General features: G+C 43.8%; 3 protein-coding genes across 3 annotated transcripts; 2 read left to right on the top strand and 1 right to left on the bottom strand.

Moving 5' to 3' along the window:
• Nucleotides 1-8,328: 8,328 nt before the first annotated feature.
• LOC137917831 (transmembrane protein 158) lies at nt 8,329-9,030 on the top strand. Its single transcript, XM_068760567.1, has one exon. It carries the CDS (start codon nt 8,329-8,331, stop codon nt 9,028-9,030), a length of 702 nt encoding a protein of 233 aa, XP_068616668.1.
• A 2,142-nt stretch (nt 9,031-11,172) lies between these two features.
• LOC137915217 (CUB domain-containing protein 1-like) lies at nt 11,173-19,813 on the top strand. The gene is made up of 9 exons (XM_068758661.1): nt 11,173-11,230; nt 12,670-12,891; nt 13,014-13,376; nt 13,480-13,848; nt 14,732-14,923; nt 15,579-15,941; nt 16,034-16,390; nt 16,513-16,600; nt 16,873-19,813. The coding sequence occupies exons 1-9, from the start codon at nt 11,173-11,175 to the stop codon at nt 17,300-17,302; spliced, it is 2,442 nt and encodes an 813-aa protein (XP_068614762.1). The 3' UTR covers nt 17,303-19,813.
• Nucleotides 19,814-20,176: 363 nt separating this feature from the next.
• fez2a (fasciculation and elongation protein zeta 2a) lies at nt 20,177-24,124 on the bottom strand. Its single transcript, XM_068758651.1, has 9 exons — nt 23,835-24,124; nt 22,825-22,933; nt 22,574-22,690; nt 22,356-22,488; nt 21,351-21,616; nt 21,118-21,198; nt 20,928-21,003; nt 20,796-20,861; nt 20,177-20,234 (listed from the first exon to the last, which is right to left on the bottom strand). Exons 1-9 carry the CDS (start codon nt 24,122-24,124, stop codon nt 20,218-20,220), a joined length of 1,155 nt encoding a protein of 384 aa, XP_068614752.1. The 3' UTR covers nt 20,177-20,217.
• Between the last annotated feature and the right edge of the window lie 202 nt (nt 24,125-24,326).

The following is a 24,326-nucleotide window of genomic DNA, read 5'->3' as shown; positions in this document are numbered from 1 at the left end:
ATAACCACATAGTCTCTGCCTCCTTGGCAGAGCAGAACAAGTTGCTGTCAATATGACGTGTCAAGATGTTCGAGACATAGGTGTGCTTCAACTTCAGACACTGAAATCCATGTGAGCAAGTGGAAGAAGTGGCGATCTGCATGCCCTGACACACCAGGCTGGGATGGGAAAACTAAAAATGTACTTTTTATCCAAAGCTAGAATGAACAACAGTTAGAAAATGTGTCCACTTCCTTAAAAAGTAATAAAAAAAAGCCAGCTTTTTAGAAAACCCTCAGTGGAGAGGTGGAGGAACGCATGCAGATAATTAGTATCCAACCATATTCACTTAAGTCTGTTCCACGTAACTTAAGCGTTGCAAAGGCCAATGCTGCGCCCTCACACGGAGGCTGGAAAAGCCAAACACTCAAGGTTGTGTGCATCTCTAGAAAAGCAAGTGAGTGGGCCGAGGCGGGAGACAAAAAGAAATGTTTCTATGGTGACTGGGTTTCTCCACTCGGACTGTAAACTGGACAGATTCAGCAGCGGAGGACTTACTGCTGGGCGCCACCTGACATGTGTCCATGTGGGAGTGATTGCTCCACTGAATGGGAATTGTGTTTCCTGTGTTTAAAAACATCAGTGAGGGAGAAATTAATCTAATTTTCTTTCATATGAATCAACAGCAGACCAGAAATGATGAGTGGATTGAGTGACTGACTGACAATAAGCAGGAATTGTGATAAGATGTTCCTGTATTACTCTTTCAATGTAACATTTTCTGAAGAGTAAAATCATGTGGTACTTCGTGCTTTACTTTATTTCTAGGATTAATAAATGCATCGCCACAATAAATATTTGATGAAATATACTGGTTTATTTGGCGTTCTCAAAATAGCTCAGCTCTTAACTGTATTAGATTCATGTAAGTATTTGTTTCAGAGATTTACCTCTGAATCCTACCAGCAATCTAAGGTACTTGTACTACGTGTACATTATTCTGTGGCTCACTGACATCAGTTCAGTTTTGTTTTGTATGAAGTCACAGATCGTGAAGCGTTTCGTTCACGTAACATTCAAAAAAAACAAAAACACACAGCATAGGGTGAACGTCTATCTAGTGAAAACAACGAAACACATCTTATACATGTTAATGATAATATAGCTCAAATGTTTAATATATTTTTTCCTATTTGACTTGCGAGTCTGTCTGCTGGACGACGACGAGCAAATAACTTTTAGGAAGACTTACATGAACTGTTTTATTTCCGGTCCTTTTATTTCAGCGTCATTGTCGTGATGACATTAATCTAAATAGTCATACTAAAAATGCGACAACAGGTTCAAAATGCGCTATAAATGACCTGTTTACCTTGCTCACGACTTCGCCATGGGTAGCGCCATCTTGGATTTAAATAAACTTTATTCACACGATTGAAGTCGACACCGGCAGATCATCACATCTATCGAGTTACAAAATGAAATTCATCTTTTTACGAAAAGCCTATTTATTTCATAGTGTATTTTGTTTGTTTGTTTGTTTGTTTTTGGTTTGTTTTTGCAAACCTATATAATTCAGTTCAGGAAAAGTCCTCAAAAAACCTTTTACACAGCGAATAAACCTTTGATGTTTGATGTTGTAATATTTTTATTTATTCATGGGAGTTAACTAGAAAACCTTTGACCATAAGAACAGAATGTAGTTTGTAAAACATAAATCATTGATGTGGTCCAAAAATGTCGTCATAAATGTTTGTGTAAACTCTGTAACCATCTGTTATAAACTGTGTAGACGTGACTGTCCTCCTTGTTCCTGTATTTTTATTTTTTACAGTGATCATACTTTTATTAAATTGACCTTATTTGTTTTCCATTTGAAAATGGAAATCAACCCAAAGCAAATCTCACATGAAGGAGAACTGCTGTAATGCGTCGACTGAAATGAGACAGATTTTTTAGAGGAGGCACTATTTCTTTGATGCACACTTCCAAGGGAGCTGAGGGAACACCTCCACTCAATCACAAAACTCAGAGGCTCTGAGGAGTGTGATGTGGGAGCAGCGTCTCATCAGAGCCACTCTCTTGGGATGTTAGGTTTCTCATAATCTGATATGCAAACAGGAAAGAGTCGAGGGCAGAAGAATCCAGAAATAGAAGGGTGGAGTGTCATTAGCTTGCTAAAGAGCGCGCTTCTCTATCAGGCATCATCATGGGGCTAAAGCCAGAGCTCTGCTCTATTGTGCTGTGCTAATTCAGAGTTAAATGAGCACCTCCTCCCAGAGCACAACAGGATGTGGTTAAAGAGGTGAAATGAGAGACGGAAATGAGTTTTTGACACGTCACAGATGCTATCTCCGTCCTCATCGTTACACTAGTTCATGAAGGACTGCAGTTGCTGCTGGATTGTTGTTTCAGTATTTGTTCAAAATTTAAATTGTAGATAAAATTATGAGATATGGACACAAATAGAAAGTGTGTTGCTCCAGCACAATTTCTTTTCTTTATTCATATATTAATCATTTATTGTTTTTTTTTATTCAGTTTTACAAAGCAAGTAAAAATCGTAGCAGAAATAATCATACTACGAGCAAAATGAAGATCACTTTTTGATGAGTGAACAGCAGCAGATCTAAAGTAGCAGGGAAGAAACATGCGTTTCCATTCATGAAACCGGCTATCTGATAAACACGGAGGGTCCCGCTAAACTAGGTTTGATTTAGTTTAGGATGCACAAAGACTGAATATTCATGACTTCATTGTGGATGATAAGAAATCTCTCACTATTTATTACCATATAATACTACACAACCCAAGTATTCCCATCTCTCTCTAGTGTGTTCATCATATACAAAAGTTTACTATGACCAATAAACAACAGATTGATGCACAGTATGCCTTATCGCCTCTTTCCAACTGTTAAAAAAACAACAACACACAGGAAACTGAACAACACTCAGAGGCAGCATGAGGAAAGTTTATTTATATATCCCTATTCAGACCCAAAGCAATTCAAAGTGTTTCACAGAGGCATAGATTAAATAAAAAATCAGACATTAGGAACATTAAAAAAGAAATAATACATTAAGAGCATGAGAGGTCATTGAGAGCAAGACACTTGAAGTCAGTAAAGATGGAAATGAAACTCACTAAAGATAAAATGCAGAGACAAACAAATAAATAATGACTAAAATAAGTGCAATAAATAATGAGAAACACATTTTTAATTCAATGGAAAGCTGCCGTGGGTAGACATGTTTCAAGACCTTATTTAAATGAGCCTACTGGTTGGACTGTCCACAGGGAGTCAGGCAGCTCGTTCAGATCGGGATCTGATATGTGACAGATTTATTCATCCATTCATTCATTTTCTGAGCCGCTTTGTCCGTTACCGGGTCGTGAGTCGTGGGTCTTGCTGGCGCTGAGCCCAGCAGTCAACGGGCGAGAGGCGGGGTACAAGTCCAGATTTAATGATGGTTAAACTGTTTGAATTTGTAAAGAATTGTTGTCATTGTCCATGAAGATTCCTGATTATGTAATGGAAAATGATCATTTATAGAAATTCAGGCAAAGATCTGGATGAGCATCAAAATGTAATAGATTATTTTTGGCCCTTACCCTACCTCTCAGAAAATAAATAATAAAAAGCAAATCATAACTTTTTGTCTAATTGTGCAAATAGGAAAATTAACATGTAAGCCTTTGCCAGCAAACACAATAACTCTGGAGGTCAAATTCATGATTCTTTTTGTGTCCTAACATTTTTCAGTTGACATACATATGCTTAAAGTGTCTTCATAGCACAACAAAAAAACTAATGTTGCCTCATGATAAGATGATGTGGGGTCTGCTCCAGGTTACTCCTTTGAAAATAAAGTTCCTTTAACAACGTGAGTGTAAATTGATGGTGCTCATATAACAGGAGCAGATGGAGGCGGGGTGTCCCCGGGGAGCGTCTGAGTGAACGAAAACTGTTTATTGCTGGAAATCTGTGGAGAAACACTGAACTAAGAAATGGAATCAGTTCTGTGAAAATCTCCTCCATCTTCTAATTGGCAGCTTTGTGTCTGCTGTCTTCCTCTTTACATTCTACTCCAATTAACAGTGTAAGAAACTGCATGGCATCACTCCTCAATTTAATAGCACAGTCTACTAATCATTTATTTTTGCTTGCATGAAAGTTGGGCTTTTTTTTTGACAGCTATTTGGTCTTTGAATCTCAGGTAAAAGCTTCTGTTGCTTCTCCAATAAATGTATTTTGAAAGAAACCAATCATCCTCCTTTTTTACACACATATCTGCTCCCCAGTTCTTTCCATGACAAACAACCCATTGTAATCTGCAGATAATGATATAATCATTGTTCTCTGGGTGAATTTGATATTTACCAACGACCTGCATATTCTATAGATATATCTCTTAAATTAACACCTGATTCTAAGTGATCTTTAGGCAGAGTTATAGTCTCTTCACTCTTCAAGCAACATTCTGTTCTCTGCTGTATCAAGAATATTTGTATTCAATAGAGTAGTAGCATTTAAAAAACGATTCAGTTGCTGGGTCATCATAACCTCGGTGTCGCTGCACACTCTACTCAAGCACAAAACACCACCTGCAGCTTCGTCGGTCCTCAGGATATGAAGGATAACAGCCAACGGGGTAATAGTCCTAATACTTAACTGGATATCTGAGAGGATCTTGGGAAGAAAGGCATGAGCACGCACATCTTGTGCATGTTTGCCCTGCTTGACGTCATGACGGGCACAATTTCTACCAGACGTGTTTCAGGAGGTGATTACAGACCTACACAAACTACGAAAGATTGACTGGATGGTTTATTTAGCCGTTTTGGGGTTGATAGGGACCCAACATCACCAATAATAGTGTAAAAACATGGGAAAAGTGAGTTTTTCATAATATGGGACTTTTAAGGCTTATCAGCTGGCTGAAGGGTCCAAAGGGGAGAGCCTACAAAGAATCTTGAACCGATCGCCATGTGCCATCAAGATACAGCAGGGGTCCGATGAAAGTTCTTCATGTCCAGGCACCCCTGAAATATATGCCAAATAAAGGATAGAGGGCCACATTCTGAGCAAATAAATCTTTAATGTATTCTCCGATGGAACAAGAGACTTCTATCTTAATACTATTTGCATTTTTGTCACTGAAGCAATTTACATTTTTATAGCATAATTAATGAAGAAGAAAGTCATTTACATTTTCTTGCTCTCCACTTTGTCTGGGCTGGAGCATATCAGATGCACTGGGACCAGCTTTTAGAAACATGTGGGAGTGTTTGTGAGTACTGGAGAGACATCAGAGCATACAGAAACAGAGCCAAACTACTGGATGCAATCGTTGCAAGGCAAAAATCATGGAGTAGAGCACAAACTCACAATCCGACGTGGACAAAGGGTTTGAAGCTTTTAGGTATAATTGAGGCCAAAAGCACCTTTCTCATTAGCTGGCCCTCACATCAAATACAATTAGGCAAATCTCGAGGGCAGATTATACCATTTAAAGTGGACAGGAGAAAATAATTCATACAAGTGGCATTCATATTCCTTTTTCTGGAAGATGAAAGAGAATAATTCATGGCTTTGCCTCTGGTCAATGACCCACTTCTGTCAATAATGTATTTCATTTCATGATGCATTATGCAGACATTATAGAGTACATTGACAAAAGACATAATTATTACCTTATTCAAAAGATTCATGGAGCGTTAAGTGATTGATGAGTGGGATGATTTTTCTATAATAAATAGATACCATCATCAGGAGAAGGGAGCGTTGAAGCAAATTAAATAAATGCTTCCAATTTATTAGACTTTTTTCTCTCTCGTTTTCTTATTTACCTACTTTTCAAGGTATATTTTGAGTATATTGTTTTCTATATCTTTGAACCTTGAAGTGCATCATCTCATTTCGGCGGGGCTCCCAGCACATAACACAATCATTACCTAAGAAAACAAAACAAAAAACGGCAGCGAGGTCACACAGAAATGAAAACTCTGGGGTATAGCCAAAAAGTCCAATATTAGATAGAAGTAATAGAAATGAAACCGGAATGGAAATGTCAACGTAATGTGTTAGAAAGCAAGTTCAGGCTCTGAGCTCAGCTTGGCTTGAGCCAATGCTGACTCGCTCTGCGGATCAGGTGTTCTGCTACAAGCGCTAATATCTAAAGTTTTATTACAACTCTGCTAAACTCAGATTAACTGCGTCTGCGTCCCCAGCTGTGACTGTAATCAGATTCTCTGTGTGTTGATAAAGGGCTGGATCGTATACTCAGGGAGGGGGTGAGGTAGTGATGGTGTCCTTTCGGCATCCGGCAGCCAGGTGAATGCAGACGAACCCTGAAGCTGGAGGAACGTTTCTATTGATGTGTCTGGCTGCCCAACGGCGCACAGGACAACCGAGAGAAGCCAACTCCGAGATACAGACACGGCCGTCAGAGCCCAGAGCAGATGAGCAAACATGCAAATGTGTTATAGATAATTGATTCAAAGCCCACGGGTAGAAAACAAAGGTTGTTTAAATATAAACCGGGTCAAAAACAAAAAGCCAAGCATTGCCAGGATGCTATTCTGACCCAAGCTGGAATTTTAAAATTGATTATCATTGTTGGCTAAATCATTTTTGGACTCAATATTCAATTATTTACCATTTTCCACTTCAGTACAAATTACGTGCACCATTTCCTTTGATCGTTGATTGTGCTGAAGGTTTAGATTTGTCCTTACTTATAATAAAACTCACACATAAAGTGATATAGATATATGTTTCTCAATTGTATGCTTCATTTTGTAACCATAGAAATTAGAACTGATTTTAAGATGGAATTAAAGAAGGTAACATGTGAAAATAATGTGTGCTATTTTATATAAAAGGTGGTTTACATTCTTACAAATGGATCAAATCTGTGTGACTGAAAACTGTTCAGGTTCCTGCTCTCCTGGTTTGCTACCAGGGATTGATTGTATGCCATTTTAATCTCATTGTACAACAAACAATGACAATAAAAGATTTCTATTTCGATTTCTTTCATCACTGAGGGAGGTATTTTCATGTTCACGTTTTCAACTCAGCAGCGGTAGTCTTTGGGCCGCTGAAACGTATCTTGGTGAGGACTTGTGAGCAGCGATTGCGTTTTTTGCCTCATTACCGATGGCTGAGGTACTCTTAGTATATTCAAATATTCACTTTTCAGCTAACAATATGAACACAAAGATTTGTATCCTTTTCAGCGGTCTATTCCTGCAATGTAGAGAATTCAAAGCAGCATTTTGACTTGAGTGATGGTTTAAAAAAAATATTTTATGAGAGCATATGTTTTAAACAATCTTCCTGGTTGGCATCTTGATGGAATTTACTGATGCAATATAACATGAGCAAGTTCTCTTCATTAGACACAGAGAAAGGAAGAACTTCTGCGTTACAGATGATTTTGAAGGACAGGAAGTGGATGCTTTTGGGAACATTACCTGCTCGGGTCCAGAAGAAGCGTCTTAGCGCCGGACCCACGACGTGATGGTGGGTGTTTTAATTCCACAGAGAGGTCTGACCCGGTTCAACCCAGAGAACCAGAGAACCAGAGAACCAGAGAACCAGAGAACCAGAGAACCAGAGACCCAGGGAACCAGAAAACCAGAGAACCAGAGAACCAGGGAACCAGAGAACCAGAGAATCAGAGAACCAGGGAACCAGAGAATCAGAGAACCAGAGAACCAGGGAACCAGGGAACCAGGGAACCAGGGAACCAGGGAACCAGAGAACCAGAGAACCAGATAACCAGAGAACCAGAGAACCAGAGAATCAGAGAACCAGGGAACCAGAGAACCAGAGAACCAGGGAACCAGAGAACCAGAGAACCAGAGAACCAGGCTCAGACTAGATTTAGCTTTCAGGTTTCCTAGTTGCGTTTATCGTCATTGCAAAAGTTTTGTTGCGCATGGAAGCTGCGTGCGTTATGGACTGGACGCTGCTTTTGTGCACGCACACGCTTGGCTCGATGCTCGCCACGCCTGCTGTGTGTGTGTGTGTGTGTGTGTGTGTGTGTGTTGCACGTGAAGTGGCAGAAGTCTGGCTGTTCGCGCTGCTCTGCTCAGTCTGCTTCTCCTGCGATTACAGGGCGCAGAGAATGGAACGGCCAAAGGGAGGAGCGACGCGCGCCCGTGACACGCGCTGGACGTTTCCATTTGTACCCGTCGGACAGGGGGTCGCGTCTCTTCATCGGGAGACGCGTTTATAAAAATAAAGCAACGTTTTCCAACATTGCCCGCCTCGCCTCGTCCGTCGTTTGCGGATCGCCTCAGCGCGATGCGCGCAGCGGAGACGCGCCTTCCTGCGCCATGCTGAACGACCCTCCGTCCCTCCTGCTGGCTCTGGCCGCGCTGGCCGGACTCCTCCAGCGGTGCCAAGGATGGAGCGACGAAGATCTCCTCCTGCCGCCCACCAACTCCTCCAACAGCTTCATGGCCAACCTGGAGGTGGACGTGCGCTTCTCCAAGAGGTCTGCGGAGGAGAGCGGAGCCTCGCCCGACGCGCCCTCCCCGCAGACCCCGTCCCGGTGCAACGTGAGCGTCCAGAGACTCCTGCCCACCTCGCTGGTGGCGCGCTGGGACAGCAGCTCCGGCTTCCAGTGTGACGTCCTAGTCTACACCACCAACAACCACGGGAGGGCGTTCTTCTCCGCGTCGTTCAACAGGGCGATCCCCCCCGTGGTCATCGAGCACCTCGGGGTCACCGGGGGTCAGCAGGAGTTGCGGCTGTGCGTGGGCTGCGGGGTGTCCCGCTATCGGAGGTTCGGGCAGGGCGGGCCGAGGGCGCAGCAGGCCGGGGATCAGGAGACTTTCTGCTGCGTGGATTTTAGCCTCGACGAGCTGAAGGGAGATACAAGTTGGAGGCTGAACAGAAAACCCATCGAGTCGACACTCGTGGCTTGTTTCATGACTCTGGTCATCATCGTGTGGAGCGTTGCTGCTCTCATATGGCCGGTGCCGATCATTGCGGGGTTTCTGCCCAACGGGATGGAGCAGAGGAGGCCGAGATAATGTACATGACCTTTATTGTATCAGCCTGTGCTGCCTATACTAATAGTAGCCATTCGACCTGCCACCTTATGCTGGACCTTTCTATCATTAGATTGGGCTGAACCCTGATTAGAACTCTAATCTGGGACCGACACCAGTGTCTTTTCTATACCCTCGTAGGCCTTCCTGTAGATTACGTGTAAACTGTGCAAACTTTTCTCTTTAAGCAGTGTTTGTAGAGTTTTTAATCTTCCTAGAGAGGTGTTGCCTTACCCCCCCCCTGTTGGGCCTTTGCACTGAAAACTTTAAAATGTGCCGTCAATATGTTTATATCCATAAAACCCTTAGAGTAAACATGTTCAAAAGTAAATGTACTCGTTTTTTTCCTCCAAATAAACTCTGATAATAGATGTTGTTTATGAGTTAGAGAGTTTCAATATTTATACTGTTATATTTATAATGTCAAGATCAATATGCGTGCTTATTTGTATTCATGTTCAGCCAGTTTAACTTACAATAAAATTGATTGCAGGTTATCTTCTCCTCTCTGTTCTTTGCAGCCTAAATCAGTCTTTTATTTCGAGTGAACAGATGTAATGAATTGAAAAGCATTTAAGAGTTCATTAGTCATCACTAATACAACAATCCTACCATAAATCAGAGGTGTGGATTCAGCATGTATTTGTGTTTATCTTATTTATCCTACTTCCGTTAATATAAATGGAGTGTTCAAAATAATAGTCTTTGTTGAACAATATAATTCAAATGTCCCGCCTCCAAAATGAGCTTCAAGTTGAATATAGCATCATAGCAACACAAATTGTTTTACAGCATCCATTATGTGAAATGCGTTATTACGCAAATTGTTAACAAACTAATTTCAGCTCGTTGCTCCTCTGAGCCGGGTGGAAATCACTGCACTGACCTTTCACCGGTTTTATCTGAAGATATGAAACGAGACTGTCACTATTAAAAGAGTAAGTTTCAGGCAGCGCTACATCATTTACACGCAGCAGTTTACTGCACACAGTCGTTCAGGGAAGCTCATCAAAACGCGTTTAATTACTGTTTCAGGGCATGATCGCAGGAAAGAGAGTATAGATCTGTAAATGTGTCATGAATTGCTATTTTAGCATTGTAAATATATTATTGTTATTTCAATGTTTGACCCTTTTACCACATGAAACATGGCCTCTAAAAATATCCTACGAATAACATCAGTGTCATCATCTTGGGAAGTCTGAGAAAGTCTAAAGTCAACATGACGTTAAAGAAGACAGAAACTAACAGAGCGCTCGTCCATTCTGCGCACTTTGGTCCAGCGTCTCATCAGCCTCCATGTGAAGCTCAGAGCGTCTCATCAGCCTCCATGTGAAGCTCAGAGCGTCTCATCAGCCTCCATGTGAAGCTCAGAGCATCTCATCAGCCTCCAGGTAAAGCTCAGAGCGTCTCATCAGCCTCCATGTGAAGCTCAGAGCATCTCATCAGCCTCCAGGTGAAGCTCAGAGCATCTCATCAGCCTCCATGCAGGTGAAGCTCAGAGCATCTCATCAGCCTCCAGGTGAAGCTCAGAGCGTCTCATCAGCCTCCATGCAGGTGAAGCTTAGAGCGTCTCATCAGCCTCCAGGTGAAGCTCAGAGCGTCTCATCAGCCTCCAGGTGAAGCTCAGAGCGTCTCATCAGCCTCCATGCAGGTGAAGCTCAGAGCGTCTCAGTCTGAGCCTGCTCCGACCCGTCCGGGGCTGGAATCAGCCTCCAGCAGCTCCTCTTAAGGGTCCACTCACTAACTGGAAACGAGTTCTGCGTTTCCTCAGAATAAAACAACGTAGACAGATTCCATGACGGATTAAAATAACATGATAGATTTAATTAATCTTTTTTTTAATGCATTCATTCTTTTTTTTGGGGGGGGGGGGGGGTTCTCCTGGGCGTGAATGAACTTTACCTGGTAAAATGGCCGACTTGGCCACGCCCCTGCGTCACTCACCTGTGCTTTGGCTGACTCACATTTCGAGGAAGTAAGACGCGGTCGCGTCTCACACCCACGGACGGAGGAAAACGTGGCGCATATCTGTTGCGCTTACCGAGGAGCGATGAAGAATCCGTAGGTCTCCCCGGTGTGTGTGTCCGGTTGGCGTTTAGACGAGCGCGTCTGCGGGCCAGCATGACGTCACCAACGACCACCGTCCAGATCCTGCTGCTCACGGCCGTCACCGTTTCAGGTACGGCAATAATTAATACGCATCGTATGCAGATCAGCTTGTTGGAGCAGAATAACTCCATTTTGTGTGTTTTTCTTTCCAATGTTTACAACAATCTGAATTTGGATCAGAAGTAGGACAGAAATAAGTGTAAACTTAAACCTAATTTTTCAATGTGAAGCCAATCTAAAGCTCTCAGCGCTGACTTTTTTTTTTTTGTAGCCTCAGAAAAATAAAGCTCTATTTAGAAGGAGAGCTCATTCAGTGTGAAACAGGCTGAGAGCTGACATTAGGAGTTGTTGTGTCGGAACATGGCTCTGTTTGCTCAGCAGTTCCTCACATGAGTGAAGCCGATTTTCCTGCCTCGTCCTGGTTAGTCATTGTGACTGTCAGACGTAGGAGAACGTCTTGTGTTGAGTTCCAGTGTCGGTTTCATTGTGATCTTTACCCCCCCGGTTATACTTTCACCTTGTCAACACTCCTGGTTATCTCTGTATGGAAGTTGGAACACAGACGGAGGACGGGTCCAGGGCCGGGATGCGTCCCTTTAGAGTTTAGTGTGGCCCTTAGAGAGGGATGCTTTCAGTGGTTTTTCTTTTATGTTCTTTACCATTGTGAGCTATAGGGCTTTTATAAAAAGGCCTCTCTCATCCCTTATTGGCTGGTGTCTGGACCTCTACCAGAGGCCCGGGACTTTGAGGGTCCTGTTCAGTACCTCGGCTGTTCTGAGGACTGTGCTCTTCTGGACTGAGGCTTCAGACGCCGTTTCTAGAATCCGCTGGAGCCGCTCGTCCAGTTTCAGGGTCGCTGCCCTGAGTCTACCTCCTATACGACAGAGACCATGTTGGCTCTGACCCAGCTGTCATTTAAACCCAAGATTATGCTTCTGAACCTTTCCTTGTTCCTTCTGCCTGATCATCTGGTATCACCACGGCCCTCTTCTGCTCTTTGTCCACCGCCGCTCTGACCAAACGGCCGCAGCATTCAGTCGCTGTGTGTCGGTCTGGAAGCGGAAGTCTCACGGTGCCTTGTCCCTGTTCTTCTCAACCACCTTGAGCGCTACGTCCCGTTGGGATTTCGGTACATCTAGTCCATACCGGATACAGATGTTCCTGTACCCTAGTCCAGCTGCTCGGCTGTGCCTCTCCCTGTACATTGATATAGCTACCGTCTTACACCCTGCTGCTATGTCCTGGACCATCTCAGGGACATCTTTGCGCAGCCTGCACCTTGATTCTGATCTCGTCTGCTAGATTATGGCCTTTGTGGTTGGGGCCTGTTCCTGTGCTTCCATGATTTGTAAGTTATCTGTAATCGGTTTTGGATTTGCTTTGATTTAAAGGTGAGCTTCTGCACCTTGGCTGAAGTCTTTGTTCTACTGAGCACCATTCTGGTGCCGGTTTGTCTTCTTGGTGATCTGTGTCATGTTGCTGCATATTCTTTAATGTTTTTTTTTCCAGCGGTCCAGAGACTGACCATCACCCCTGAGAGAGGCACCAGCATTAAGATCCTCTCCACTGTTAAGAGCAGCCAGGGCAAAGGTTGCAATGTGTGCGCCAGGGTAGGCGCCTCACAACGATGCGATGCATTCCTTCTGTTAAAAGACGGCAGCCCCGCCTCCGTGGAGTTTCAGTGCTCGAGACCTCAGGACGTATTCAGCGTGGAAATTGTGCGAAATATAGGTAAGAGCAGGCTGAGGGAAAATAAGATGTCATTGCAATAGTTTTCTAACGGACTTGCTGGATTATTATGGTGTTGTTGGTTTTACTTGCCATGGAATTAATTTGTTTGCGTGTATTTTCAGAATGCACTACAAAGTCGTGCAGTAGCAACATCGTCCAGGCCGACTCTGGCTCACGACCTTTGGTTGATTTTAATCGCAAGTTCATCTGGATCCTGAAGGCCTCTGCGCCGAAGGCAATCAGAATAGACTTCAGCAATGCGGGTCTGAGACAGATCGAGGCATCGGAGAGATGCCCAGACAGACACAGTTACATTCTGCAGGCCTTCCAGGCTGCAGAGACCGTGGCCATCGGGACATACTGCAGAGTGGGACCTGTCAGTAACGCTCAGATACTGAATCACGGCAGCTTTTCTGTGGATGTGCCGGCAGGCCAGGGGTTAATAAACGACCAGTTTGGAGTGTCCGTCGGGGAGGAAATCAAATGTGAGTTAGAACCTTGCTTTCTGAGTAGCTACTTCTCTGTCCCGTGTGTCCTGTCTCAGATTTCATTTTCTAAGTGGTGGTGTTTTGTTTTTTTTACTCGCAGCTCTGGCCAAATTGATTCTGAGATTGCCGACGGGGACTTCATCCTCAGAATTGCTCTCTCCAAACTACCCAGAGAGTTTTCCTGACGATGACGTGATGGAGTGGTACTTTCAGGTCCCAGACAAACACAGGACAACCGTTCAGCTCCTGAATCTCACACAGCCGCGATGTCTTAAGAAAGTCACAGCAGTGGAGTACAACAGTAGCTGGGGAGGGGCGTCGGTACGGAGGCTGACGGACCCCCAGCCAGATCAGACTATGGGAAGCTTCTCCTTGACTCTGAGGAACTGTGAGATGGACAGAAGACGCGCCAGCTCTCCTGGACTGTCCCTTAGCCTTAAGGTGTTGTCTTCAAGTCAAAGCTCACCAGGTTTGTCCCTCATCTTTGCCTGATGTTTGGTTTCAAAGCTCAGTGTTCAGTGTTGGGGCCCAATTTATTTATTTTATATATTAATTGTCTGTGAAAAATGTCTCGTCTGTTTAAAACAGTGTTATTTGCAGATGATACAAATGTATTTTGTTCGGGATATGATCTAGGACAATTACTCTCTGAGGTAAAAGTTGAAATTATCACCAAATTCAACCAAGACAAAGTTAATGTTATTTGGGGAATTATAAACAAGGTATACAAAAACAGTTAAATAGGGGGTAAAAGAAAGGGTTAAGGATAACACATTTTTAGGGGTCGTTATAGATGAGATCATTAATTGGAAAGCACATAATTAATACACAGAGGAAAGTATTAAAAGGTTTAGCAATATTATAGAGAGCGAAGCACGTTTTAGACTCCAAAGCATTATATACTCTTTATTGTTCCCTGGTTTCACCATATTAACATATTGTTACACAAACTTCCACCACAATTACAAAACTACTTTACAACCATTATTTATTCTGCTTCATTTATTGTGATTGTGCTATTACCAAGTATAAATAATGTTTATTTTCTGTTCTGTGTCCTAACAAGGCTTTAAATTGTTAAGATTTTCTGAGGCGTCGGTGTGGATGAGGAGTGAAACACTGATGCAGGGTGGGGGTTTTTTTACTGGGGCCTTCGTTTCGGGGAGCTCTGAGATTGCCTCATCTCTGAGTCATGAATGGCAGCGGTTGCTCAATAAATGATGTCAACTATCTGGGAATCCCATTCAGTCAAATCCAAATCCAAATTGCTATCGATGTGCCGAGAGATGACTTTGTAACGAGACGAAGGTGTAGGGAACAATGTTGATCACGTGTTGTTCTGTTTCCTGCAGTGGCGTGTAAGGCAGATGCGAGCCGAATGGATGGTCTTTCTCTTCACATCAAGAAGCTGAGGCCGGCCCCGGGCTGCCTGATGAAAATCGACTCCGTGCCGAAGGAGGTGATCGCGGTCACGACGAACGCCGTTCTGTCTTTTCAGGGCTGCCTGCCTGAACATGTACAAATCACCGCCATGAAAGTCATAGGTAAGTACACAGTTGAGTTTCTCGGATGAGTAAATGAATTAAATTTGGTCGTTCAAACATCCGACACCCATTACATCCGGCCCGCTCGTCATCTCAGACAACTCGACGTTTGTCATAAGTCAAATGCCGCAATTGTATGTTGTCGTATTTCTTTGCCATAAAGTCGAAAGGATATACCATATATTAATTTGGAAACGATTATTTTAAATTCATGAATTATTTCACCTTTTTTGACAGAGTTATTTAATTTACTGGTAATTTGATCACCAAGTTTGTTTCATAATTTAACCCTTAAAACAGAAACGCATCTGTGCTTGACAGCAGTTCTAATTTTGCCTGTTTTAAATCAAAGCAGACCTCCTTAAATTTTAATCTACAGTTCACACCGCTGAATGTGGATTAAATTGTTAGATGCCCTTATTAGATCAAAAATACCTTAATATATATGATATTTTAGAATAATTTACACGTCAGTTTGTCACGTCACATGTTATCTTATTTTAATAAATTTATTTTATGTAGTATTGAAAGTTAAATGTCCAGTTTGTAGTACTTAACCTTCATGTACCTTACTTTTTGGGGCAATTTGGTTTCATTTATCTAGCAATGATTCTAAAGATGTAAACGTTTTGAACGATCTGTCCTTTCATTTCAGAGTGTCGTCAACTCAAAGACTGTCCGAAGTCTCCATCCCGTCTGTCCGTGCCTCCGCTGCCGGCCTGCCTCCCAGCCCCTCTGACCAGCGTGACCTGGACTTTTCATCTTCCTCACGATGGCGCCGTAGAGCTGACCTCCCCCATGGGGAACCTCAAGCAGTCCCTGCCCGGGCAACCATGCAATGACAGTATTATCATCAAAGTGGTCGAAGAAGATGGCAATACAATTGGACTGTTCTGTCCTCAGGGACCTATACAGAATGTCCAAGTCCACAACAATGTCTCTGTCACTTTGTCCAACATGGAGGGTAAGACACTACGGATGCCTGTGCTCATTGCAGCGATAAAAGAGGAGATACCAGGTCAGTTTGAAGAAGCCTCAAAGGACTTAAAGTAATTTATTTTGTGGGTTTAATTTGACGTATAATCACATGTTCTGTCTATTTCTGCTCAGAACGATATATATTCAACGTGTCTCCAAAGAAAGACACCCCCGTCCTCCTGGCTACTCCTGGTTGGCCGAAGGGAATGAAGGCTTATTCCACCGTCTCCTGGGTCATCGCTGTTCCGGCGAGGATGGAGGCTCACCTGATGTTCGCCAACCTCAGCCAGCCCAAGTGCAGCAACCGACACACGAACATCCGGGTGCAGCGAGTGGGCAGTCTGGAGGAGGACTACAGCCGCAGGGAGGACGAGGAGGCCGACAGAGAGATTGTCGTCTCGGAGAGCTTCTACCTCAACATGTCCAACTGTATGCCTGAGAGAGGAGGCTTCGGCGTGGTCACCGAGATCACTCTGCAGAAGAGCGCCAGTGAGATGCCGTTTGTGCTTCCTGTGCGGCGTGCGGCTACTAATGCGCAGATTACTTAATCTCTGTTTCTCTATTTCACGGCAACGTGTATCTCTGTTTTCTTGTTGTTTTCTCTCATTCAGATCTCCTGCTGACCATCATCCTCAGCGTAGTGGCTGTTCTGCTTGTCATCTTCGTCATCGTGCTGGTAGCTGTCTGCGTGGTCATCAGGTCAGTGCGTCCGTTTTAGGCCCTGCTTTAAGTTTTGGTCTAAATTTATTTGACATTAAAGTCCGTATTTTTTATTTATTTCTCAAATCGCACACCAATTTCAAGCCAATAATTCAAGTTTCGCTTTCATTGAATGAATGAATGAATATATTTATTAGATAGAATGTTAGAGTACCAGTACAGTCACACAGAAGCATGTATTACAGTACAAATAAGGTCAAACATCCTGTCTAAGTCTAACTTGTTATTTATGCGTCTCTTCTGTCGTACAGGAAGAAGAAGAAGAAGCTGAACCATCAAGTCTCCATTTACAATCCAAACGGGACGAGCTTCCTGCCAGGACACAAAGGCTTCCCAGAAACGCACGAAGACAATGAGCACGAGTACGCTTCCATTGAGGACACTCTGGTCTACACACACCTGTTGAGAAGGGGGGGAGAGATGGGCATCTATGACACATACCGGCCCTTCGCCGGCTGCTCGGAGTCACAGAAGCCACCGGAATCTAAAGACGGCCGTGCTGACGGCAGCGAGCAGGAGCCTCGGGTCTCGGGTGAACAGGCACCTTCACTTCCAATGAGGCCCCTGAGCCACAACCGGTCTCTGGTGGACAATGTGATTTACCGGGCTGAGGATGACCCAAGTGAGGAGGAATGGCCCCTGAACCCGGGGCCCCGGCTGGAGCCGGAGGGAGGTAACTGATCATAAGGCTGGTTCCGGCTCTCTGCCTTTCACTTGATCTACGTGAACACTGAGATATTCATTCCCTGGGATCTGTGTGATTTCCTGATGTTCAGCTTTTGCAGGAAGCCTTTTGGGGTTTTTTCATTTCAGTAAAATCTTGTTCCCCTAGGCGGACAAAAAAAAAAATCCTGTTCCAACCTGCCTGCCGCTGTGAGCTTGCTCTATTGCACATGAAGGTACCTTTGATTATCAAACAGTACATTCTACTGCAGTATAAGCAGTACTTTATTGCCACTATAAAGAGGCATTTTGCTTTGAGACGTTTCTTTTTATTTGATGTATTTTGTGCACATTATGGAGTTAATGCAGGCGCAAAATGTGCAGTTTACATAATGATCTTTTTCCAGCTTTTTATTGAGGTGGTGAGGAATCCACTCTTTTATAACGTCATCAAAATAGAATTGTCTGTAATGCAGGAGATTCCAGCAGGTGTGTGTGTGTGTGTGCGTGTGTGTGTGTGTGTGTGGGGTGTGTGTGTGTGTGTGTGTGTGTGTGTGTGTGTGTGTGTGTGTGTGTGACAGACAGACAGAGAAACATGCTCTTTTCAGTACAGTTACGAGAACAGGTTTTCAAAGCGTGACAAGTACCTCTCCTGGGGGCCACTAACATTCCAAAGGGGGCTGCGAGTGTGTGAAGAAATATTTCATTAGCTTTTGCCATACTTCAAAAGGAGATGCACAATAATAGCCTAAATGTCTGTGCTTTGGTTCAACAGAGGTTTCAGCAATGCATCACTTTTGGGAATTCTTATTGTTTTCTCTCTTTCTCTGAGTTAGAAGAAAAAAATGTCTCAGGACAGACCCATTTTTTTGGGGGGATGTAGTCTAAACTATCACAACATTTCCTGAGTCTTAGTGGGATTACATATATACCCATGATCCCATGGGAATTCAGTAATAAAGGGAAAGTTATTGATTAAACACAGGCTGTTGCTTATTTCCAAGGAGAGGCCCTCCGGCTCGGACTATTAAGACCTCTGCTTTAGGTCTCAGATTTGCTTTCAGATATACAACAGAAAAAAATCTTTATTTAGGTTACTTATTTGGACATTAGTTTCTAATTATATATTTTTATTATTTATAGTATTGACTGGTTTCTTCCCTCTTGCAGTTCAGAAACATAACTGTAAGGGGAGACAAAGTTCTATCAGTGTATTCTCACTACTGAAGCAACATCCTTAAGTCCTCAAAAAACTATCGAGTGGTCTTTTGCTTTGGATCTGTTTTACATGTTTCCTTTTGTATTTCTGAAAATGTTTTTTAATTCCCAAAACATCACAAAAACCACAAAGTCTGACACCCTGACTTGAGGCTGAGTTCTATTTTTATATTTACAGATCAATGCTCAGGATATAAACCCCAGCAGCCCCGATCAGATGTTCTGTACATTTCTCTATTCGAGGAGGTTCCCCTCATTCATTGTCTTCTAACTTCTTCGTGATGTAACATGACATACAGCTCATGTACATATTTGCCCTGCTCTTTTACATTATTTGGTGGTCTTTCTAAAATGCTGCAAAGGACCCACATGCCAGCTTTTCTTTTCCAGGATGCAGGCGTAATAAAATTAAAAGTAAACACAAATACAGTGACGTTGCTTGAGGTAGGTTGTTACGTTTCCTACTTGCTGCCATTACTAATCTGAACTCAAGTCTGCAATCAAATTTCTAGGAACTGGCATGAAAGACACAAACAACCATTCATGTTCACATTCAGCCATACTGTGTGCGTAAAATGGAGCGTGCAAACAAAAGTTAGCTTTGCATGCTAAAGTTTATTTTCACAAATCACTGATTTATCTTATATTTATATGTTTCTGCTGGTGATAAATGTCTTATTGTCATTATTTTATATATTCCTTCCGCATAAATATGAATAAAATCAAGACAAAGCAGGTGTGATTTTTTATCAGTATATTTGAAATAGAATATTTATAAAACAAAGTCACAGTGAAGCGTTTCTGTGGGTCGTCCAGCAAAATGATGCTCATTGAAAATAAGTTATTTATAAAGTACAAAAGTTCCAACAAAGGCAGCTTGTTCATAAACGGGAGTACATAGAGAGTAATTACAGTAAATCCCAGACATGTTGACCCTCGAGTGTTTCAAGAGTTCTAGTCAGAATCACTGAAGTACGGACAGTGCAAAGGTCACAACTTAGTATTCAGATGCATAGTTGGCTACTTAACGAGTTCATTTCAGGCATTATCATCGTGAACATCGGCTTCCATAAAAATACACATCTTATTCTGCTGAGATGATGCATTTTTTCTCATGTGTGGAAGATGAACAAAGTGATAATTATGATTATAATAAAATGATTTTCTTTTGCATATTTTTCTTTATCATGCACCTCTCTGATGCTGCGATAAAATCCCTCCTGGATATATTTAATCCTAATTTACTGTTTTCTGATTATCCTTTAAGCTTTGTTATTTTTTTTCTATTATTTATCTGTGGAATGTGCTTTGTGTGTTCACTGCTCAGTGGATAATGAAGTGTGTAGCATAAATGCAGTAAAAGCCTTTTATATAGCTCTATTCTTACACCAGGAAGTTTGCTTCCAAACGTTGCAGAATGTGTGTTGGTCTTTCTATCTGGGTATATTTTTCATATCATGTAGCTTTTTCTAATGATTTTTCACAGTGAAAGAAAATTAAAAATACTTTACAAGAAAGAATGCAAAATTCACAGCAGCACACAAAGTCATGATACTCAACACAAAATAAATAAAACTAAACAAAGAGAGGAATATAGAAAAGACAAGCGTTGACATACAGGAATAAATGAAGTGTCCCCCGTGTCTGCAAATATACACGGTGACTCTTCTCCCATCTTGCAGCCGCAGTAAACGATCTGAAGTCATCTCTCTGGTCTATGTCGGACAGAGCACTGTGAAAACATGCAACGGGAAAATGAGCTTCCTTCGGCCGAGAAAGTCTCAGTCATCGTGAAAAAAACACAATGTGCTAAATTAGAGATGAACAAGAGAAAAGACAAAAGGAAAAGGTTCATTTTGCAAACTGGTTTGTGCTAAATATCTAACCGTAGTGGTGTAGGTAAGGGTTAATATTTGCTGCACTAGCTAGAAATGATTAAAACAATTAGTTGTGTAAAAAGAGTTTTAAAGTGTGTTGGTGAGTGAGTGACAGTAGTGGGATGAACCATGCTGCAGACAGCAGCTGTGTGTGTGTGTGTGTGTGGGGGGGGGGGGGGGGCAGTGAGGAGGAGAACGTGGGCTCAGACTGCACTACAGTTCGGTGGCGAGAGGGGGGGCGGCAAACACCACAGAAGTGCACACATCACATGAGAATGTGTCACAAACCTCTTCATCAAACCAGCGCTAAGGCAGCAGCAAAAGAGATCACAAGAAGCAGAAAGAAAGAAAACGACGGAATGAAAGCAGAACGCGAGAGAGAAGAAGGACATGAACAGAAAAAACACAAAACTCACCTTTGAGAATATAGTCCGTTAAGAGACCGGGCACCTTGTCGCTGTCCTCCCTCATCGCTTGTAGGACTGCGAGGAAGAAGATGGAGAACATATCGGTTACAGCCACTAATACTAGAAATACTAGAAACATACTCTTCGTCAGGATCTGGAGGTCCTGCAGCGAGGGCGGAGGTCCCGTCTTCTCATAAGGGATGACTGTGGTCAAATACTGCAGGAGGCAAAGGGAGAGACGGGGTAAGGGTGAGGCTCGTCTGGGATGATTCTAAATGATCAGTGCAGAGAACAGAGGGACGGCACTGAGAGAGCTGAGAGAGGAAGTGACCTGTCGTTCACTGCAGCCGCTCCCAAAGGATAGCCGGAAGCTGTTCTGAAAGGCGGAAGAGAGCCCCCCCATGCCGAAGCGCTGAGGACGGCGGCAGGAAAGCAGAGAAACGAAGGGCGAAGGATGGGGAGAGGTTTCCGGAGAGATGGTTAGAAAATAGAACAACAAATCCAGCGAGGTTTGAAACCAACAGGACAGAAAATAGAAGTCGGGCTGGGGAGCAAACGACTCACTGATCCGAGGGTCTTCTCTGCCCCGCCCTGTCCGGCTCCTCCTTTGAGCTTCTTCTTCTTCTTCTTCTTCAGGAGCTCCCGGTGTTCCCTCTGCCCGTTTTGTACGTCGATGAGCGCCGAAATGAAGCTGTTCTTCACCTCCTTCTCAAACTCCAGCTCGTCTCTGAGAGCCAGCTGCTGCACCAGCTCCTCCGAGAACCGGCTGATGTTTGTCTCCAACTCCTCCAGATGTTCGTACAGCTCGGCCACATTCCGGGTCCTCACCTCTGGGCCACAGAGACACGAGCAGCTGATTAGCCAGGCTTCCTCTCAGAGCTGTGATTGTTGAATTCCAACACGCCGCTGAGTGTATTCATCAGAGTATTCGTATATAGAAGGAGGGATTAAATTCACTGATTCAAAATGCACCACATTTTTAGTCAGTGACTTCATTTTCTGGACGTGTTTTTGGTCATATCTGATGGAACAGATGGATCGTTTTGATCTGTGTCAAATCAGATCAGCACGCACTGCAAAATATATCAGGTTGTTGCACAATTTAGAGCCGACATGTTGAAAATGACATCAAAGGCATTTGTGGAGAAGCACTGGCAGCAATGAAGAAGAGGTCTGGTGTTAATATATACTCATTCTAGTGTAAGCAAATCCCATGGCAAGACTGCAACCAATGATGTGTGTTTGTTTTTGTTACTGATTGATTTAAAATAATAACAACCAAAGTATAAATATATACAGTATATCAGCAATTAATAGATAATAAATCAATGTTGAAACGTATCGTCAAATGATATGAGAACACAGCAAATACACAGTAAATGTCTGAGTGCAGAAAATACACTTGTGACCTGCCAGTAAAGAAGAAGAAGAACAGGAACAAGAAATACAATCAGATATATAGATACCGTATCAGTTGATTAGTAATCAGAGAAGTACATACTCTATAATGTGATATGGTATATTATTGATTCTGTGTCCCGGTCTCAGCCCCGATCAGCACGCACTCACTCTTCTCATAGCTGGGGCTCCTGGTGATGCGCCGGGTGTCCAGGGAGAGCATGGAGAGGTCCGACTGCAAGTCATTCTGCTCCGCCTCCAAGTCGGGCGAGTCCTGCATCATCTCCTCCAACTCCTCGATGACCTGAACAGCAGGAGTCAGAGAGGCGGCCCCTCGACACAACACAGCAAACGGGCGCCATCAAATCTCCATCCGTCACAAAACGCACCTGCTCCGCGGTGAAAAGCGGCTCCTCTGCAAAGAAGGAGACGACGATGGCGTGCATGTCCAGCTGCTCCCTCAGCTCCTCGTCATCCGACGGCGCCAGCGTGACGTCAGTCTTTTCCTATGAATGGGGGAAACATAATTTAATCACAGCTCTAAATCCCAGAACAATGAATGTGTGAGATCTGGAGATAAACTTAAAAAAGAGACAGTAAAATGGGCGAAACGTGGAAGGGGAGGGGCGGGATCACTCACTGGTTTCTCCCCCAGTTTAAACGTGGGGATGCGGAGGGAGCAGGTTCTAGACTGCGTCCAGTCCACGGGCTTCACACGGCCGTAGTTCCTGGTCAGAGCGTTCCAGATTCTACGGAAGACGGAGACAGACTCAGATTCTGTGAGAGACTTGATGATGGTTGGACTGAACGGCCAGCGGCGTTGGGGAGTTGAAGTGTTTTAGAGTTTGACCCACAATAGGAACGGGGAGCGACATATTAGACGCCACTTTTCTCATTATTTACTATCCTCTCGTGTTATTCAGCAGCAAAAACAAACCGACAGACTCACAAAGAGAGGAGATGGTGAAAGATGTGCAGCAAAGACCCCCGACTGGGATCAAACAAAGGCTGCACGCTGTCGTATTATAACTACTGAGAGTCTTAATCTCTAGAATGGGGGGGGGGGGGGGTTGTAACATGTCTTTTTCATATTATCCTTTGAGGATGTTGACATCATGTTTTACTTTTCACTGTGAGGATAATAAAGTAATAATAACGTCGTGCTGGTTATTTTTTGTGTGTGTAAACGTGTTCTTTTGTCTGACTAAAAACTCAACTAATCATTTAGCTTCCATGGCTCATCTGTTATTACAACGCCCATCTGTTATTACAACGCCGATCTGTTATTACAACGCCGATCTGTTATTACAACGCCCATCTGTTATTACAACGCCCATCTGTTATTACAACGCCCATCTGTTATTACAATGCCCATCTGTTATTACAACGCCGATCTGTTATTACAATGCCCATCTGTTATTACAACGCCCATCTATTACTACAACGCCGATCTGTGACAAAGGCTGTTTGGGTCATTGCGCGTTGTCGCTGTATTCCTGTCGCGTCCTACACACGCACCCTGACGGCGCGGCGCGGCGCGCACACACACACACACACACGCAGCTGTAGATGCAGCCTGCAGCGAAAACCGAAGCCTGTCTTTGTAACGAACCAAATATCGGCCCGCAGATCGAACACGATCGAACTCACTCGTCTCTCTGCAGCAGCGACTGTTCGCTGATCAGACTCGCCGGGTCGAGCTTGTCCGTTTTCATGGAAACATTTCGGAAGCACGCAGACAGCAGGTCCTCGGCGGACCGGAAAACGCCGGTTCCCCCCGGGGGGCAGCCTTTGTCATGCGGACGGCGGATACCGTCATTTCCCGGTGCCGCCGCGTCCCCTGCGGCGCAAAGGCGGCCTCTCTGCGGCGAGAGCTTCTGGTCTGAAACCACGTTCACGTCACCCACAATCGGCCTCCGGTCGTCTCTGTGCGCGGCCATAGCCCGGGCCGGACTAGCAGCTCCGGGGGGGTGGCGGATGTGTGGCGGGGCTGGCGGGGCTGGCGGGTCGCAGCATCCTCCCTGAATGCGCGTCCAGCTCTCGCACGGAGCCCAAACGTGTTGGTGACAATCTAATGAAGCCTGGAGTTAATGCATGGGGGGGGGGGTAGTCTAAAAGTAGGTTAAAAATACATTATAAAGA

Source organism: Brachionichthys hirsutus, chromosome 3 (genome assembly GCF_040956055.1).
Source record: "Brachionichthys hirsutus isolate HB-005 chromosome 3, CSIRO-AGI_Bhir_v1, whole genome shotgun sequence".
In the NCBI taxonomy this organism is placed as follows: domain Eukaryota; kingdom Metazoa; phylum Chordata; class Actinopteri; order Lophiiformes; family Brachionichthyidae; genus Brachionichthys; species Brachionichthys hirsutus.
Note: the sequence above shows the minus strand (reverse complement) of the source record. Positions and strands in the feature narration are given on the sequence as shown.

Bases quoted from the DNA above. Each gene is read 5' to 3' on its own strand.
- LOC137915217 (XM_068758661.1), top strand. From the start codon at position 11,173: ATGACGTCACCAACGACCACCGTCCAGATCCTGCTGCTCACGGCCGTC. The intron at 11,231-12,669 runs GTACGGCAATAA...TTTTTTTTCCAG, and splicing joins CACGGCCGTCACCGTTTCAG to CGGTCCAGAGACTGACCATC. The intron at 12,892-13,013 runs GTAAGAGCAGGC...GTGTATTTTCAG, and splicing joins GGAAATTGTGCGAAATATAG to AATGCACTACAAAGTCGTGC.
- LOC137917831 (XM_068760567.1), top strand. From the start codon at position 8,329: ATGCTGAACGACCCTCCGTCCCTCCTGCTGGCTCTGGCCGCGCTGGCC.
- fez2a (XM_068758651.1), bottom strand. From the start codon at position 24,124: ATGGCCGCGCACAGAGACGACCGGAGGCCGATTGTGGGTGACGTGAAC. The intron at 21,617-22,355 runs GTGAGTGCGTGC...TCTGTGGCCCAG, and splicing joins GAGCCCCAGCTATGAGAAGA to AGGTGAGGACCCGGAATGTG. The intron at 21,004-21,117 runs GTCACTTCCTCT...TGCCTCCTGCAG, and splicing joins GCGGCTGCAGTGAACGACAG to TATTTGACCACAGTCATCCC.